At 40.1% G+C, this 17173-nt stretch overlaps 1 protein-coding gene across 1 annotated transcript in view; it reads left to right on the top strand.

Annotated features, from left to right (window-relative positions):
* farp2 (FERM, RhoGEF and pleckstrin domain protein 2) overlaps positions 1-17173 on the top strand; it is a 64536-nt gene that overhangs the window by 13624 nt on the left and 33739 nt on the right. Inside the window, exons 3-7 of the mRNA XM_053637087.1 lie at positions 12762-12866; positions 14320-14362; positions 14447-14525; positions 14795-14892; positions 16984-17098. Coding sequence (XP_053493062.1) covers positions 12762-12866; positions 14320-14362; positions 14447-14525; positions 14795-14892; positions 16984-17098 — 440 coding nt within the window. The remainder of the gene's footprint in view (positions 1-12761; positions 12867-14319; positions 14363-14446; positions 14526-14794; positions 14893-16983; positions 17099-17173) is intronic.

Raw genomic sequence — 17173 nt, 5'->3', positions numbered from 1 at the left:
AACAAGGGCAGTTTTCACATGTTTTTGTTGATACCTGTTTAAGTTCATGTATAAAATGTGTGAATATTTGGTTTAATTATTGCATTTTCTCATCAACTAAAATGCCAATGACTAGCTAGTATTCACTGCCATTTTAATCAGAGGAAAATTGACTTAGGGTTCTGACGAATATGACACGATGAAATGTTGACTGAATTTAAAGGACGTTTTCGTCAGAAGACAAAAACTACGGTCTTCCATTTTTACATTAAATTACAGTCATAGTGTTTATTGTGATTATTTCTGGGGCAATATATTGTCCAATAAAATGAGTTCTCATGACAGGCCTTAGTATGGGTGGCATGCCGCACAGGGAAAGGGGAAAGTCCTTGAAGGGGATGAGTGCATTTCAAAATCCGTGGGAATCATGTAAATATCTTATGTAGCTTCTGAAGGACAGTATTAAAGGGAAAAAAAGATCTTTAAACAAACTGATAACAATCTACACTGATCATCCTGTTCAAAAGTTTACACCCCCCCCGGGCTCTTAACGTACCGTGTTGCCTTCTCGAGCATCGGTGAATGTCTGCACCTTTTTGTAATAGTCGTGTGCGAGTCCCTCAATCGTCCTCAGTGTGAAAAGATGGATCTCAAACGTCATCTAGCCGCTGATGGAAAGGGGTCAAACATGCAGAAGATGCCGGAAAAGTAAAGAATGTGCAGGACCTGGAGGATTTTTCTGAAGAACAGTGGGCAGCTGAACTTCGTTGATCATCCAAGTAACAACAGAGTATTACTAATCAAGTTTATGTAAACTTTTGAACTGTTTCATTTGCGTATATTCAGTTATTAATTTACTTGCAGACTATATGGAAACATGTTATGTTAAATAGCTTATTCAAGGCAGTAGTAAATAAAAATAAAAAAAGGTGAAAAATCAAATTTTTTTTTTATCCTGGTTGTTTTTTTTTTTTTGTATTTCTTTTTTTTTTTTTCTTTTTTTACAATTTTTAACATTTTGTAAGGTTCGTGTAAACTTATGACCTCAACTGTGTACAGGAATTAAATTAAAGCTTTCATTATACAGGCCTCCATACAGAAGACATGTATTTTAGAGGGTGTATAGTATACACATGTATGTAGATATGACGCAGTGGGTTTTATGAAGTCGTAATCAGATCCTGACCTCCGGAAATAACCCAAATGCACACTTTATTTCAAGCAAGTAAGTACTAACTCTAGCGCTCTTATCTGTGTGCGTATCTTTCTATGGTTGATTTTTCACAGCGATTTTTTAAAATTTTTTTTGCCTAAGTGGCTTCTTGAATGTGAGAGAAAATGATTGTGCTTCTCTATACTGATTCTGTCTGCACTGTAATACCTCTGAATTGAGCTGAACCATAACTGTAAGTTTATAGATAGCAGCATTTCATCAGACCGCTGAATTTCTACTCAATTCAGAGCCTCATGTTAACGTCCCCTCTCAGTAGGCCACATGTTCTCGCCATTGTACGCTCATTTCTGGGCCGGTGTGTTTGAGTTGCCTGGGGAATGGGCTGATTTGTTTGTTTTTTACATTCCTTGCATGCAAATTGAGCTGAAGGCTTCATTTTGTGTGAAAGTGTCAGAAGCGTTTATAGTCACCGCGACAGCGTGAGAACACGGGGGAGGTTTCACACATCGCTGTGGGATTTAACCCCCCACTTTCAACTTTTTATTTTTTTTTTTGTTGTTGAGCTGTGACCTGTGATTTGGTGTCATTGTTTGAGATAGAGTTAATAAAATCTGTATGATAAATTCTACGTTCGGGATGTGTCCTCTGCACGAGCGTGCGATTCAGTGGCAGTAGCTATGTTTTCATCCAAGTTGCCAAGTTTACTTATGCGGAAAATTGGAATGTCACTTTGCACTGTTTCCATCCCACGTGTTCGAGAGATCAAAATTGGAGATGCACCGTTGTATCGGCCGATAATCGGTATCGGCTGATGAAGGCGATTTTCACGCTATCGGCCAATAGTTTAAAAACATCCGATGATCAGGGCCGATTATATCCTGTCAATCAAAAGAGGGCGGGAAAACGCATCGATTTCGTGCTGTGTGTAAAGACGATGTCTCTTGTGTGGAATGATGACAAAATTGCAGTTTGTAAGCTCTGTATACTCTGCACTGCTAAAATTTTACACCGGACGCTGCAGCAGTGAAGCGGAGTTTCAGCGTCGAGTCTAATTTTTTTTTGTTGTTGTTGTTGTTGTTGTTGTTGCGCTGCTCGAGCTGAATTAAAGCGCCAGTACACCATTGAAAGATTTAAAAGAAGATGAGTTGACAAAAGTATATATTGCACAGAAAAATATATTTGTAGAGTAGTCTATTTCATATCCAGTTAATGTTAAAATATTAAAAAAAAGTTTATATTATATATTACCAGTTTACGGAGGCCCAAAAGGGACATGGTGGTGGAAAAAATTTGGGATGGGAGTAAAGAAAAAAAAAAATCGAAGCTTTTGCGTACTCGCGAAACGTTTGCGTTCCCCTGCAAAGATAGCCTACCTGTTGTGCTCTCTCGTGAAACCTGTGTTCTCGCGAGAGACTTCTGCGCGGTGGTTCACGCTTGTATTTTCACAGCATCACTTGAGTAATTTTTTTTCGTCGGAACAATGCTCTTTCGCGTAACATCCTTTTCAAGTGTCTTTCGCTTAGGTCATAACCGTGCCAAGAACTAAGCACAGACCGCATTTCTTTATATTTGAGTCCAAGTTCAAAATAAAACTCTATGAACCGCTGCATTGTGAACCTACGGAGCTGTCTGAACCACTCCCAGCGAGAAAATAAACAGGAAGTGTTTGACCGAACTCATAACAGGTTTTGCGAGAACTTAAAAATATATATATATATTTTTTCTCCCATCTCAATTTTTTTTTTGACCTCCATGTCCCTTTAAGGGCTCCGTACCAGTTTGATGTTCAGTGATGGAGTAGAAATGCTTGTGTTTGTGGTGAGTGCATGTGAGTCTAACAGGAGGTTTTTTAGAATTCAGTCAATGTTAATATGAAGTAATAACCTTCAAGAAGTTGATAAATCTTACTTTAATCTTCAGAATGTAGTTCATGTGTTGATGGTAGAGTGATGTGTTTTCTGTTCATGAGACCAGTTACTGTGAAACAACTTGTTGAAATGGAGAGAATAAAGTTTTTATTTGCATTTCTTTCAGAATTGTGAAGTTAATTATTATTTATTTAAAAGAAGGCCTAAAAGGCAGAGGTATCGGTATCGGCTGAGAAATTTAGTATCGGTGCATCTCTAATCAAAATCATCACTTCCGGGGAAACTGGCACAAAGTCATCTATCCAAACTTACCTCTCGCTCGCAGCCATTTTTCTGAGCCAATTATCGAATAACATTATTTGTTGAGGCAAAGTCTTACGTTTTTTTTTTTTTTTTTTTTTTTTTTAATGCACATGGATGAACTGATTTGGTAAATGTTTCCGTCATAGTTTATGGGCATGTCTTCTTATCGGATAATAAAATTATCTGCCTCAGATGACCACACTTTTTTTTTATTATTTATTTATTTATTTTTTTAATGCACATTTTGGAGGTTTTATTCGCATCTGGTGTTTCCATCCAGCGTTTTTTTTTTTAATGCGCTATCCCAAAATTTTCATTAAAAAATGTGGCTAGAAACATAGCTAGTGTGGTAGAGGTCAGCTGATCAGATTTGATTCTTTACGTTTTTGCTCCGAAGCATCATCTTAAGCTGAACACATTTGCTCTGTGACTTTGAAAAATGTGCCACCGACTTCGTGTCCAGCAGGAAGCACCTTCACCGTTGTCCTCGGAGACGGGCAGCGGTACTGCGATAGGGGATTAACTTACGGGTGAAATGTGGTGTTAAAGGAAACAGTTTGTGTTTCTGAAGATTACAGAACTGGAAAAAGTAACAGTTGATAGACTTTTTGGACTTCTTCCATAAAGAATTGTTTTCAACGGTTATTTGTGATTTTTTTTTTCTTTTCATAATTATGAATTAGACACGAGCATAATTAGAAATAATTTAGTTTTCATAAAAAAAACAGACATTTGGACTCTACTGTATGGTGGTGTGTCATAGCTTTTCATGAGATTAGGCTTAAGCAGCAGCCTTAGTTTGGCTTCTAATTCCATCTCGGCATGACGTCTCTCGCTCCAGATGCCCCCCGCACACACCAGCTGAGCTTCTGCCATACGGCACAATTACTGGAACAAATTAGACACAGCACTTGGAAATAAAGTGAAGACTGCCTTTGGAAAATCCCACAGCTTGTTCTTGATTGCTCCCCCTGAGCTGGATCATGGCTTTGGCCAACTCTCACTTTGATATTGTTAGAGCGTGTCAAAGCATAACATATCAGCTCTTCGACCAAGTCCCAATGTTTGCCGCCTGTTGGCTTATGGCTTATACCTCAAAGCACTTTGGAGGATGGATCTGGAGGCCGAGTCTGAACCGGCCTCAAGGATCCATTTAATATTTCGATTGAGACTATGGAGACATTATCTGAGATGCTTTATGGCCTGATGAAGTTTATAACAGCTGCTTTAAAGGTGATGTCGGCTGAACACGTCATCAGTGTTGGGTAAGTTACTCAAAAGAAGTAATCCACTACAGATTACTAATTTCTACTTTAGAATTGCAATTTGATTACATTACTTCATGTAAAACGTTACTAATTACTTTCAAAACCTGTCAAAACTACACTACAAAAAAAGTTGGATTTATCGTAAAACCTCCCTCGGGTATTGTCACTGTTTGTTGGACTACTAGACTGATAAAATATAAAACTTTTCGAACTAGGCTAGTTTGGTGTCGCTAGCCAAGGGGAGGCAGAGCTAAGCTATCATCGTATGGGTTTAGCTGCTGCAGAGCCATGCAAAGTACATTCTCTTTCCTTATGTTCTGCTCACATCATGTTCACGTAAACTGGAACTCATATAGACGTTTACACACTTTTTCCTGCTCAGCATCAGGGGATGTTACTGTTTCAGTTTCAACCCCTTTACTGGTTAAAAAAATATCGCTCTATATCCATTTTTCCTCACACTGACTGTGAGCTAGCGTTTGGCAGAACTGAGAGACCGTCAGCCAACAAGACACGAGTGTTTCCACGTATTTTCCTATAAAAATACAGCACCGCCGTCTTCTTTTACGGCCGTTCAGTTACGTGGTGACAAACCGGGGCTCAAGAAAAATTCCTCGGGGCTACAGCCCCCGGTGCCCAGGCCCAGGTTACGCCCCTGGCAGCCGCGCAAAACGTGATTTATTTTAAAAATGCATGTTTTATTAACAATACATTTTGTAACGCGAGTAACGTAGTTTTATTGACATCAGTAACTGTAATCAAATTACATAAATTTCAGATGTAATGCATTACATTACTGTGTTATCAGAGAAGGTAATTAGATCACAGTAACGCGTTAAACCCAACTCTGCACATCATGCCTCAGTATCAGGAACGCTTCATCCTGTCCGTCCTGTCACACATTTGAATAAATTTGACTTGGAGTTCCTTTCTATCTTCCCTTCCAGAGAGGTGTTTTGCACTTCGCTGCTGGTAGCCAGCTTCACGTTGTGTTTACGTATGTCGTGTACGTGTTAATGCTCACTCAATTCCAGCCTCGGTGTCTCAGTAAGACCTCGTTCAAGTACACTTGAGCTCTCCTCCGTGATTTCTGCTAACTTTTGTATATGTATGTCTGTGTGTCTATAACTATAACTTCTGGCTAGCTCTTTTACTGTGTGTCCTCTGTGGGATCCTCTCGCTTTAGGCATCAGGCTGGGATTGTGTTGTCTCTAGTGTACATGCCAGTAAAGATTTTGCACAAAAAGCTGGTTTTTATGAGAACAGAAACAGTGTTTTGATGGTAAACATTTACAAAGAAAGAATGTCTGTCTGTCTGAAAAAGAAGGTAAGCCAAGTAAAAGATAAAACCGGAACATGTATACTGTTATAGGGAAATAATAAATGTGGTGGTGTGATGTGCCCTGTCGTGAAGCAGAGTTACTCTTACCACCCTGAAGTGGAACATTTTCCAATAATATCTCATCCCAAAGTATTTTATTCCTTTTATACTACAGCAGTTTGCTAACAGTTACATTTTATTTATTAGCACGTGACATGTCAGGCTATAAGACAAGTTAATTCTTGTTAACACGTAGCCTATAGCAACTAACATACAATCAGTACGCATCCTCTCTTTTGCTGGAAAGCTTACCGAGCATCACAAAGTCCTGACGCCCAGTCATCTTATAAATCCTAAAATGCTAAATAAACATCTCCTTACTGAAAGCTTCACCACATGAAAGATTTATACGTTTTTCTCTCTTCAATAACAACAGCCCGTCTATTATTAGCCTTAGATCAAGTTCCTGTGAACGAGGTACCAGAGAAAGTATAAACGATCATGTGATTTACAGGCAGCACTATTGTCAGATCTGTGCCGTTGCAGCAAAATGAATCCACACCGTCTGACCGATCGGATTTGAGAATTAAACAGCGCTACTAGACTTCTACGCCGTTCCCAGCTTGCACGATGGCTACTCATCTGGAAAGGTGAACGTTAACACTAAGGGCTGAATGCTTAGACTGTTGCGTCACCGAGTCAACCGAGCTCCAGTTTACAATACCAAAGTTCCGTCTGCCGTTTCTCTTATTTCTCTCAGTTATGTGTGGCCAGAGAACATCGTTATGGGATTGCCATCTCCAAGAATGATCCGTTTGTCCAAATAAGGTGTCGTAGAATAGCTTTTTCAAACGGGGCACTTTTTTTCTATGGAGCACGAAAGACGCAGTGTGTCGAGGAAGCCTGCTCCCAGAAACATCCATAGCGATGTGATGCATGTCGGATATTGCAACGTCATATATATAATATATATATATATATATGTAAATAGATTCAGCACACAACAAAGGTCTTCTACGCGTGTATGGCATTCAGCATTTAAATGCCATGTAATATCATAGAGGTTTCATTGTTCAGGAGAGGGATTTACCGGAGTGTTTTTAGCCCTTAACCCTCTGTGCTCCAGGGGCGCCGTATCATGGCTGACCCTGCGCACTGACCCCAACTTCCTAACATGCTGGGGTATACGAAGAAGAAAGAATTTCAGTGTTGTAATGTATATGCGACTAATAAAGACTCCTCATTATATTATAGCCCCGCTTCATCCTGATTAACTGGGTCTGTTAGATTTTTTCTTGTGAATCAGAAGCTGGAGATCAGAGTCATTAGTGTGTGTTTTGCATAGCGTAGACATTGCTCTATAGGGGATGTGGACAGAGTTGCTTCACCAACCTTGTTCGGATGAACTTGACAGACAGGACAGCCTAGGAATAAGGTCTTACTCATAACCTGTTTGCTGTAGTAGGTCAGAAGCAAGGTGTGTAGAGGGTGAGGGAGGGTGGGAATCTCGCAGCTCAACTCGGGTGACGTGGAACCGTGACCTCTTGGGTATTTCCCTCGCGACCGAGAAAATGAAAATATATCCTCCTTAGTTAGAAGGAATCTCCGTTCAGGGAATGCATTATGCATGTTGAAATGCTGTTAAGAAATAGTTTCATTGTGTTTGCATTTTGAGCCACCTGCAGTACACGTGCACTTAACTAGTTAATGATTTACAAACAGGGCTTCTTATCGTTCACCGTATCAACCTGTTCGTTTTAGCTCTGTGGTGTCAACCGAGTGAGATTTTGGGTTCAAATCCAAGGAATGCCTTGATTTAACACTCGACATTTCAGCTTGTGTGCTTGGTTTGTGTGCTGTTTCAGCCGTAAGATGCATCTCTGGGTGTTTTGCTAGTTTAAAGCTTATATGCAGCCATCAGGGAGCGAACACGAACAGGTGAATGCAGTGAATGTTGAGTCCTGTTTGTGAATCATTAACTTTTCAGGTGTCCATGTTGTTAATAAATAAATAAATTCATAAAATCCAAGACTTAAGACATAAAAACGGAAAACCGGACTAAAGAACACTAAACGGACACATTGAGCTGCCCTGAATGTTGGTAAATACCTCGGATATCGCCAGTCATTTGAAATACCAAAGATCAGCCAGATATATTTCTAGGATGTGATCTGAAGCTCGTGACAATAAATGACAACGGCTCACTCTTTTTCTACATTTTTTTTTCTTTCGGGATAAAAATAAAGGGCTTATTCTTGAGATTCTTGAGATTGATTTTTTTTTTTTGTTTAATCAGAGTAAAAGATTAAGTGTGGACAGTGACGTATCAAAAAACCCGTGACTGTAGTAGTAAGGGCTTGAATAGAGTAGATTAATCGGGAAGAAATAACCAATTTCCCTTTGGTTTAAGGCGTAAAGGGTGTGGCCAGGTGTGTTTGCACAGCGAGAGCCACTGGCTGTTCAACCAGGTTTTAAGAGAGTGAGAAAGGAAAGCGGCACACCAGCCGGAGTGTCGAGACAAGCCCCGACGCGGCTTTCCCCCTCTCACGTTCTGGAATTCTCCCACCGGCTGTCTCGCTCAAGCCCAGGTCACATTTCATTCCACACACACCGCTCACTAGTTAAACTTACACACACTTCCCTTCCAGATCCCTCCCCTGTGCCAGGTTGGAGCTTGTCCCTAGTATTCTCTTAGCTATGCTTGTGTTTCACTAAGAGCTTTCCTCCTGTGTGTATGTGTGTGTGTGTGTGTGTGTGTGTGTGTGTGTGTGTGCGTGCGTGTGTGTGTTTTCAAGGAGTTCCCCTAAACACAATCGCACACTAAACACACACAATCAGCCAATTCGGTTGGAGATTGGAGTAATCCTTGCCCATACAATATCGATGTATAATTTCCATGTTATGTTGCATTAAAAGAAATGGGTGTTTTTTTTTGTTTTTTTTAAAAAATAAATTCAAAGACATGAGTGACAGAAATCTCAAGACTGACTGACATCTGACATTTTTATTAGAACAAGCCATGTTGCATTGAGTGGCTTGGTTTTTTTTTCTCTTCTTTTTTTCCCCCCCTCCATAAGGTAGCTGGTCTGTACATACAGGTAGAGTGCAAAGTGCATCCTGTATATTTTATAAAACATTTGATGAAGCAATAGAAGAACCATTCATTAAATCCATTAGATAAACAGTAGCGGTGTGATTCGTGGAAATGTGCGATCCACATCGTGGAAATCAGCGTTCTGTTAATTATGCGTCTAATGCAGTTGCACTGTTTGAACACCAGAGGTCCCGATATGTGCGGCGCACAAAGTTAAAACGTATAGAGAGCACGCTGGTCACGTGATTGTGTTCTTTTATGGAGCGCCAGCGTCATTTAGTTCCAGATAGTCTGCTAACTCCAGATGGCAATGACCGGCACGGTTTATAGGTTTAGGTTCTAGGTTTAGGTTCTAGGTTATAGTTCCACAACCGTGTCATAGCATTTGAAAAAATTCTATATGAAATTGGAGTGGTTTTTCACTTGATTGATTACGTGGTTGCATAAAAACCAATATACTTGACAATATTGTAGGCAATTCTCATACTGACTAGTACCAATGCAGGGCTGGGCCAATTATACAACCCCGAATTCTAAAGAAGTTGGGACACTGTGTGAAATGTAAATAAAAACAGAATGCGATGTTTTTGCAAATCTCCTAAACTATTGTTATTCACAATAGAACATGGAAAACATATCAAATGCTTAAACTGAGGAAATGTCCCATTTTAAGAAAAGGGAAAAAAAGGTCATTTTGAATTTGATGGCCGCAACACGTCTCAAAAAAATTGGGACGGGGGCAAAAAAAAAAGGCTGGAGAAGTGGTTACTAAAACGAAACAGCGGAATCTCAAAGTGGTGGATAATATATTTAACTTAATAGTTTGGCAAACTAGTTAATTCTAGTAACATAGGAAGGAAATGAGTGTTCAAATGACTAGGGCGGGGATAAACAGTGATCGTCCTTACCCTGTCCTGATGTCTCTGGCTTCAAACCCTCCGCAAGAAGGCGACAGATCTTGGTAATGAGTCAGTTTCGCTGTGATCTAGCGTCGCATGTAAAAAGATATCATTTGAGTCTGGCCATCTTTTTTTTTTTCTTTCGTTCTTCTTTTTAAAAAAAAATAAAAAATAATTTATTTATTTATTTATTTTTGCTTGATTATGTTTTAAACGTGATTTGGCCATGTGCTGTTCTAGCAGTATAGTCATGATGTTTGGATTGCGTTGTATTTTTGCGCAGTCTTGTCAGTATCTCCACTTATCTACGATGTTCCCGAGTCTAAAAAAAGTTTCTGCCATCTCTGGAACTAATTAAGTTTAGTAAAAAATAGTTTCTACCAGCAGCCAGACTGAGGCACAGCCGACCGTGTGTAGCGCTGTAGGATTCGGAAATGAGTACTACATTTACAGCATTGAGGTGCGTCACCACGATGCACCTTATGTTTAAACAACATAGACCCGCATATCAAATTAAAACTATTGTGACAGTCGATAGGGTGTGTGTATGGTGGTTGTTTTTTTTTTTTTTAATCTAGTTGACAAGAAAAGGAAAAAAAAAAATCAGTTGGCAGCTGCAGTGAAGCACCCTATTAATCCTACTTGTCCCCTGGGCAGCTAGAAGTGAAAACCTAGCCCTGGCACGTAATCTGCTTGTCCTTGGATACTGGTTTGTCCCCTATAAAGTCTTTAGCTGCATTAAACGTGCTCACACCACTTTACTTTTCCCCCATTTGTAGTTATATTTCAGGTTATAAACCTGCTGGTGTGAAACCAAGTGACTTGCGCAACTGCCAACTCCTCCTGGAAATCACCCTTCCTTTGGTTTTACAGGAGCAGGTTTATGGAACGGAGCATTGCTAGATAAAAGCTGTGTCTTTTTGATTTAATAAACAGTTTGGGATTAGACACTTCCACCAGCAAAACACTAAAGGTGTTGTCAAGTGTTCAGACGTGGCAAATGTATTCACTTGTGTTTTCTGTGAAAACCAAATGATAAGACGGGTTGAAATAAACCACTTCAGCCGTTAATAGCCTGCAGGGTCGAACCTAACGTATGAAAATTTACTTCTAGAAAAACGTCTGCATGTTAAGAAGGACGGAATGGATACAGAGGCAGAGGAGCGTCTTCTCGGGAACACAGTCCAAGCCTGAGGATATCCACTGAGCCTCTTTTAGAAGTGAAGCTCCTTCTTAAATTTGGGGTGCGGTCAGCACGGTTATTAATTAACCCGCTGAAGTTGCTGTACAGCTTTAGTCAAGCTATGCTGATTTATTTAAAAAGCACAAAATCACACAGGCATGACTTCATGAGCTTTACCGGCTCTTACCGGGCTTGGACCATAAAGATTTATGTGAAGAACGGAAGGGGCGCCTCTCTGGGTAAGTGGAACGTGTGGTAGATGAGAAACGCAGGGACCAATGAGAGGGCACTTGTAGATTTTAACCCGCATGTTAATTACATATTAAAGCAGGAGGAGTGTCCAAAGAGGAACCACAATTTCAGAGGGAAGAGGATTAAAGTGCACCGTAGATCATGAGGTGACGAATCAGTCATGCGCACAAAACCACGTCCCCGAGGATACAACAATCCCGCCGTCCGGATCGTGCTGTACGACCGCGAGACCCGCCGTTTCCGTGACGATCTAGACGACCTTAATCGCAGACAATACACGTTTCTTGTGTTTTTATTGTTTTCTTTAATTTGCTAAAATCCTCTATAGTTTGTTTACCTTTCTTACACAACAAAATGTGAAGACCCCTCATGTTTTAAGCCTTTAAAATCCCAGCCCTACATTCCTCCCTGTAAACTTCACTAGTTTCACTGGAGCTGCTGAATAATTCGTAGCAGTTACCGAACGGATACGCTTTAAGATGAAAGGAGTAAATAATGCACTGCTCATACGCTGAGAGGTTAAAGAGTTAAAGCAAAACCAAACCCTGCCCGTGCATTGGTTTTAAAAATACACTCAACATTGCAAACAGATGTCTTGCCGTGTAATTTTCTCAAAAAGTTGTCGACTAGCATCCAAAACCCAAACTGCCGCGTGTTCTCGCTACGTAGCAATTAGTCCTTCATTTTGCGAGAGCAAAGCCCAGGGCATTTCAAAAGCAAATGTTCTGCAATAAGAATTTATTTATTTATTTATTTATTTATATTTTTTTAAATCCCTTTTGTTGAAAATGTGGCGGTGTTGTTGTACCAAAGCTCCTCTCTCTCTGCATGACTCTCTTTCCCAGAGTTTCTGGTCGGGGCAATTTCTTTTCCTGAGCTATCTCTGCAGCAAACCGTTCATAAAACCTGTTCATATTTCTCACTCATCCCCAACAACCTCAAATATTTATGCATTCTGTGAGACAGACCCGCTCACTTCCCATAATCCCCTACTCAAACAGACAGACATAGACCAGAGGTATTTAGAGTATCGTAGGTGTTGACAACGAGTGTTGAGTTCTACTGGTTTGGTTTTGTTTCATATCTAGTCTCGTCCCAATAGTTGTCCAGGTGTACCACATTCATACATACTCAATTTAGCAATGTGACTGTGGACACTGTTATAACAGCCTCTGTATTTCATTCAGAGAGCAGGTAAAGTACAATGTTCGAGTTAGTGTGTGCGTTTCTTTAAATACAGTATCGTATTGTGTACGGTCCTATAAGCCAGCTATTATTACAGAACCTTAAAACCTGAACGACTTTGAAATTGCCCAGTTGTGAAGATCTCATGATGCCACGTACTCATTTATAGTTTGACATTATTCACAATGTCGTCTCTCTCTCTGTCTCTCCCACTTGCTTTCTTCTCTGCCTACAGGCTAAAGCAGATGGCCAGACCCTTCTTAATGACGTGTATCGCAGGATCAATCTCATCGAGAGTGATTACTTTGGTCTGGAGTTCCAGAATGTGCAGATGAACTGGGTAGGTGGCGGCATGCTGAACAATGCCCCAGTGTGCTTACTGACTGAGAACGAGTCTCCAAAACCTCCACAGCTCCAGTTTTTTTTTTTGTGTTTTTTTTTTGTTGTTTTTTTAAACGCTGTGTGCTCTCTGCCTTTGGGCTTCGGGGGTTTGGTGGTCTCTCTCAATTATAGCTGTAAACCTGTCTGGCTCTGAGTAAAACGAGTTGAAGGGGATGTATTTTGAATAAATCTAAAAAGTATGATACAATATGAAAAGCAAACACACGTGAAGGTTATTATTATTATTATTATTATTATTATTATTATAATTATGATAGGATGCTAGAAGATAACGAAAGAGGGGAAAAACGAATCCAGGTGGTTTATGAGACCTGCTGTGGTTCCTTGGTTTTTCAGTGCTTCCACATACCTGCACGGGCCTAATTCTGAAAAGATTGTCCGTCATCTGTGAACGCTAATCAATCCAACTAGTAAAAACCATTCTACCATTAGCTCGGGCTTGCTTTGGCCGACATGTGTGGTGCAGCCGTTGGTGGGATTCAACAATTAGTACGCGGGTACGCAACCCGACACAGCTACATGCCAGACAATCAGCATTCCTCCGAAGGCCGGTTTACACAGAGCACCATAAATACACACGATGCACAGTTAGCATCCTGTATGCATTAACGGAGAAGTATGAACCAGGCCTTAATCAGGCGTGACCTTGAGGTGTTCCCAGCGATATTTCCGTGCCATGTCTATACCATGCCATTGTCCCTGAGAACGGTCAGTAACCTACAAGTCTTGTCAGTGGTGGTCCCTTTCCTCTGATTCAGTAACAAACGGGCTACAGTCAGTGATTTAGCTGCATACCTGTACATTTTACGATATGGAAGGTGTGCCTAAAATGACCACTGTGTGTTTTGTTTATGTACCACAACCATTGTGTATTTAGTAAAATGTCATACATTGTAATATACAGAAATTGGGGTTTATGGAGAATGGGTGAAGTGCTATCCGCTGCCTGGACCAGTGCAGATCTCTGTGGAGGAAAGGTGTGGCATTGAGCTGTGCATTCCTGTTACAATCAGTCCCAGATGTGTGTGATAAAGGAGGAATATCTTGTAGAACAACTGAGGATCTCATACACAGCAGTACTGCAAACACTTTAGCGCTTTTATTCCTTTAATAGGAAGGTATTATCTCTGTAAATGCTTAATGAATATTTCAAATTGTTTCGGTAGAAGACGTTTTCTAACAGTGTTCATCTCGGTGTGAAATGTTTATTTGACCTCTGGGTGGCCATATGTCATTTCTCTGTCTCAGCTTTCTCATGAACCTGTTAAAGGAAGTTTCCAACATCCAGAGAATTCCTGAGTAAAGAATCTCTAGCAGTGAGGAATGGCAGTGCTGAGTGAACAGCCTCTAAAAGGGAACAAATGCTAAAGTTGCTCTGCTTTTGGTTGTAGGTTTGGCTGGAGCCCACCAAGCTCATAGTGAAACAAGTGCGACGTAAGTGCACGCTCAGATTTGCGGTTATTTGTAGTGTGTTTTGAGAAGATTTGTGAGCACCTTTATGACTGTGTTGTATTTCAGGACCAATGAACACACACTTTCGGTTGTCAGTGAAGTTCTTCCCACCTGATCCTGGCCAGCTTCAGGAGGAATTTACCAAGTATGTGACGGGTTACAAAGAGTTAATGGCTGGGTTTTGCTGCTGTAGATATTTATGCCTAACCAGAGACATATCGAGCTAGAATATCAAGGTTCAACCATGTACAATATGATATTATTATTAAAGAAATACTATTGAAATGATAATAAAATATAATTAAAGCAATCGCTTTTGATTTTCTGGGCCAGTTTTAAAGGCAAGCATGTTTATTGTAACATAGCTTAAGTGTGTGTGTGTGTGTGTGTGTGTGTGTGTGTTTCCTGGTGCAGGTACTTGTTCTCCCTGCAGATGAAGCGAGATCTGATCGAAGGCCTACTGAACTGCACAGAAAACACAGCAGCTCTGTTGGCCTCTCACCTTGTCCAGTGTAGGTCCAAGTAGTCCCTTTTTATGTTACTTTGCCCAGTTACTTTGTATGTGTGTGTTTATTTGTTCGATCATTCAGTTTATTTCTTACTATAAATAACACTTTATTAATTGTACCTGTTCATTTAGAACACTGTTGTTTATTTAGGTTACTTACTTCATTTGTTTAGGACTCTTTCAAAGTTTGGTTTGTTTGCCATTTGGCTTGATTCAGTTTTCCACTTTACATAATTAAACAAACCAAAAAGTTCCTAAACATTTCCTGATTGGGTTTATATATATATATATATATATATATATATAAAGTAATGATTTTCATGCTTGTTCAATGGACCATGGAATTGGTACCAATTATTGCACATGCACCTGTGGAACAGTCTTTAAGACATTAACAGTTTACAGGCTGTAGGCAATTAAGGTCACAGTTACAATAACTTAGGACACTAAAGAGACCCTTCTACTGACTCTGAAAAACACCAGAAGAAAGATGCCTAGGGTCCCCCCCCCCCCCCCTTGTTCAGGGACTCGTTATTCCATTTCTGTTCGTCAAATGTCTGTGAAACTTCAGCTTATGTCTCAGTTGTTGAATCTTTTCATGTTAATAAATTTGCTGGAAATTAAAGCATTTGAATGCTCATATATAATATGAAACCACCAGTCTTTTGATTCTGCCAATGTCTTTTTATTTCATACTACAAGGGAATAGGGATAAGACTTTGCATTATTGCAGAAAGCTGTAGATTTCCAGATGAACCCTCTGACTAGTCACTCATTGTTTTGTCAAGTCCTGTGGTCACCCTGACTAAGCTTCAGGATATGTTTCTCTGGGGTTTTTTAATGAATTCACCTTGGGTTTATTGGTCAAAATGCAGGCCTCAACCATGCAGGCCTTTTAACCAGTCACCCCAGTGGTTTGCCAGTAGGTTCATATGTAAAGAATATAACTCTCTGGAAGATAGCGTTATAAGAAAATGATCCGTGACTGAGGGGTATGGTGCAGGCCAACGTGAAGCGAAGTTGATTAGTTTTCCGTAAGAGCACTTCCCAAAGTGTTGTATTCCCCTTTTACTGCAGCAGTTTTTCAAGACTTTTCAACCCAATTGTTATATTTCTTTTTATTTATTTGTTTCATATAAAGAACGTCATACTTTTCATACAGTTGCATTTAATGTTGTCCAGCGTCAGCGAAGCAAGTTGGTTCCTGTTATCGCTTATCTAATCGCAGCTATAAACAGCCTCTATTTATATTTCTCTTGGAGTTATGTTTTGTAATTCAGCCCTTCTAGAGAACATGAATTATCTCACTCATCCAGAATGTCCAGGTCAGTGCAGGAATCTCTCTGTTTATGAGATGATGTCATATCTGGCTTGCCCATCACGGAACCAACGTTTCCCCACGGTTGAATCCTTCTGCGGTATTTAACTGATAACCCAGTTTGGGGATGTTTTTCATAAACAAGGCAATGGGTATGGGTTTGTATGGGTGTCTGCTCACTGTAGAGCTGTACGAGTCCTAATAAACCAGTATAAGTAAATGTGATGTAAGATTTTCTAATAAAGCTAATTTTCCTTCCAGCACATGTTTCTATCAGTGACTTAATGCATTTCCTCCTCAGCTACTGGCAAAACTTTGCAAAACTCTACCAGTCCAGCAAACCCTGTCAGTATTTATATACTAAGGATCCAAAATAAATACCAGGTTTTTTTTTAAAAGAGTCCAGATCCTTTATGTGCATGTTTTCTTTTGTGTTTGTAGGACTGCTAGCTGAAGGAAATGGTTTGACAAATGCAAAACCGCATCTTTCTTTGCAGCTGAGGGAAATATGGTTGCTTTATTTAGGATGAACTGGTATTTTTCCAATGTGTCAATCAGATGCCAAAGGAGGGTTATGGCAATACAGTGAGAGTAGGAAACTTTAAATGGATTTTTTTTTCAGTGCATCATTTTTGATATTCGGATTTGAATCCTGGTTGAATAGTCCCTGTACGAGTGGCTGTGATGATGGGAATGTTCTATCAGACTGTTCTGCAGATTTTGATTTGATTCGATTTTCTCCCTCATCTGTCTTTATTGTTTCTCGTAATCTTTTAGCTGAGATCGGAGACTATGACGATGTTGCAGACAGGGAGTATCTGAAGCTCACTAAGCTGCTGCCGCACCAGGAGCACTTTCAGGAGAAGATCATGGAGCTCCATCGCAGACACGTGTAAGACCATTACCATTCATGTCCTTACTGCACGCAGTGACGGCAGAAACGGTGCAGAACATCCTGCAAATAATA

Source organism: Ictalurus furcatus, chromosome 11 (assembly GCF_023375685.1).
Source record: "Ictalurus furcatus strain D&B chromosome 11, Billie_1.0, whole genome shotgun sequence".
NCBI classification, from domain to species: domain Eukaryota; kingdom Metazoa; phylum Chordata; class Actinopteri; order Siluriformes; family Ictaluridae; genus Ictalurus; species Ictalurus furcatus.
Note: the sequence above shows the minus strand (reverse complement) of the source record. Positions and strands in the feature narration are given on the sequence as shown.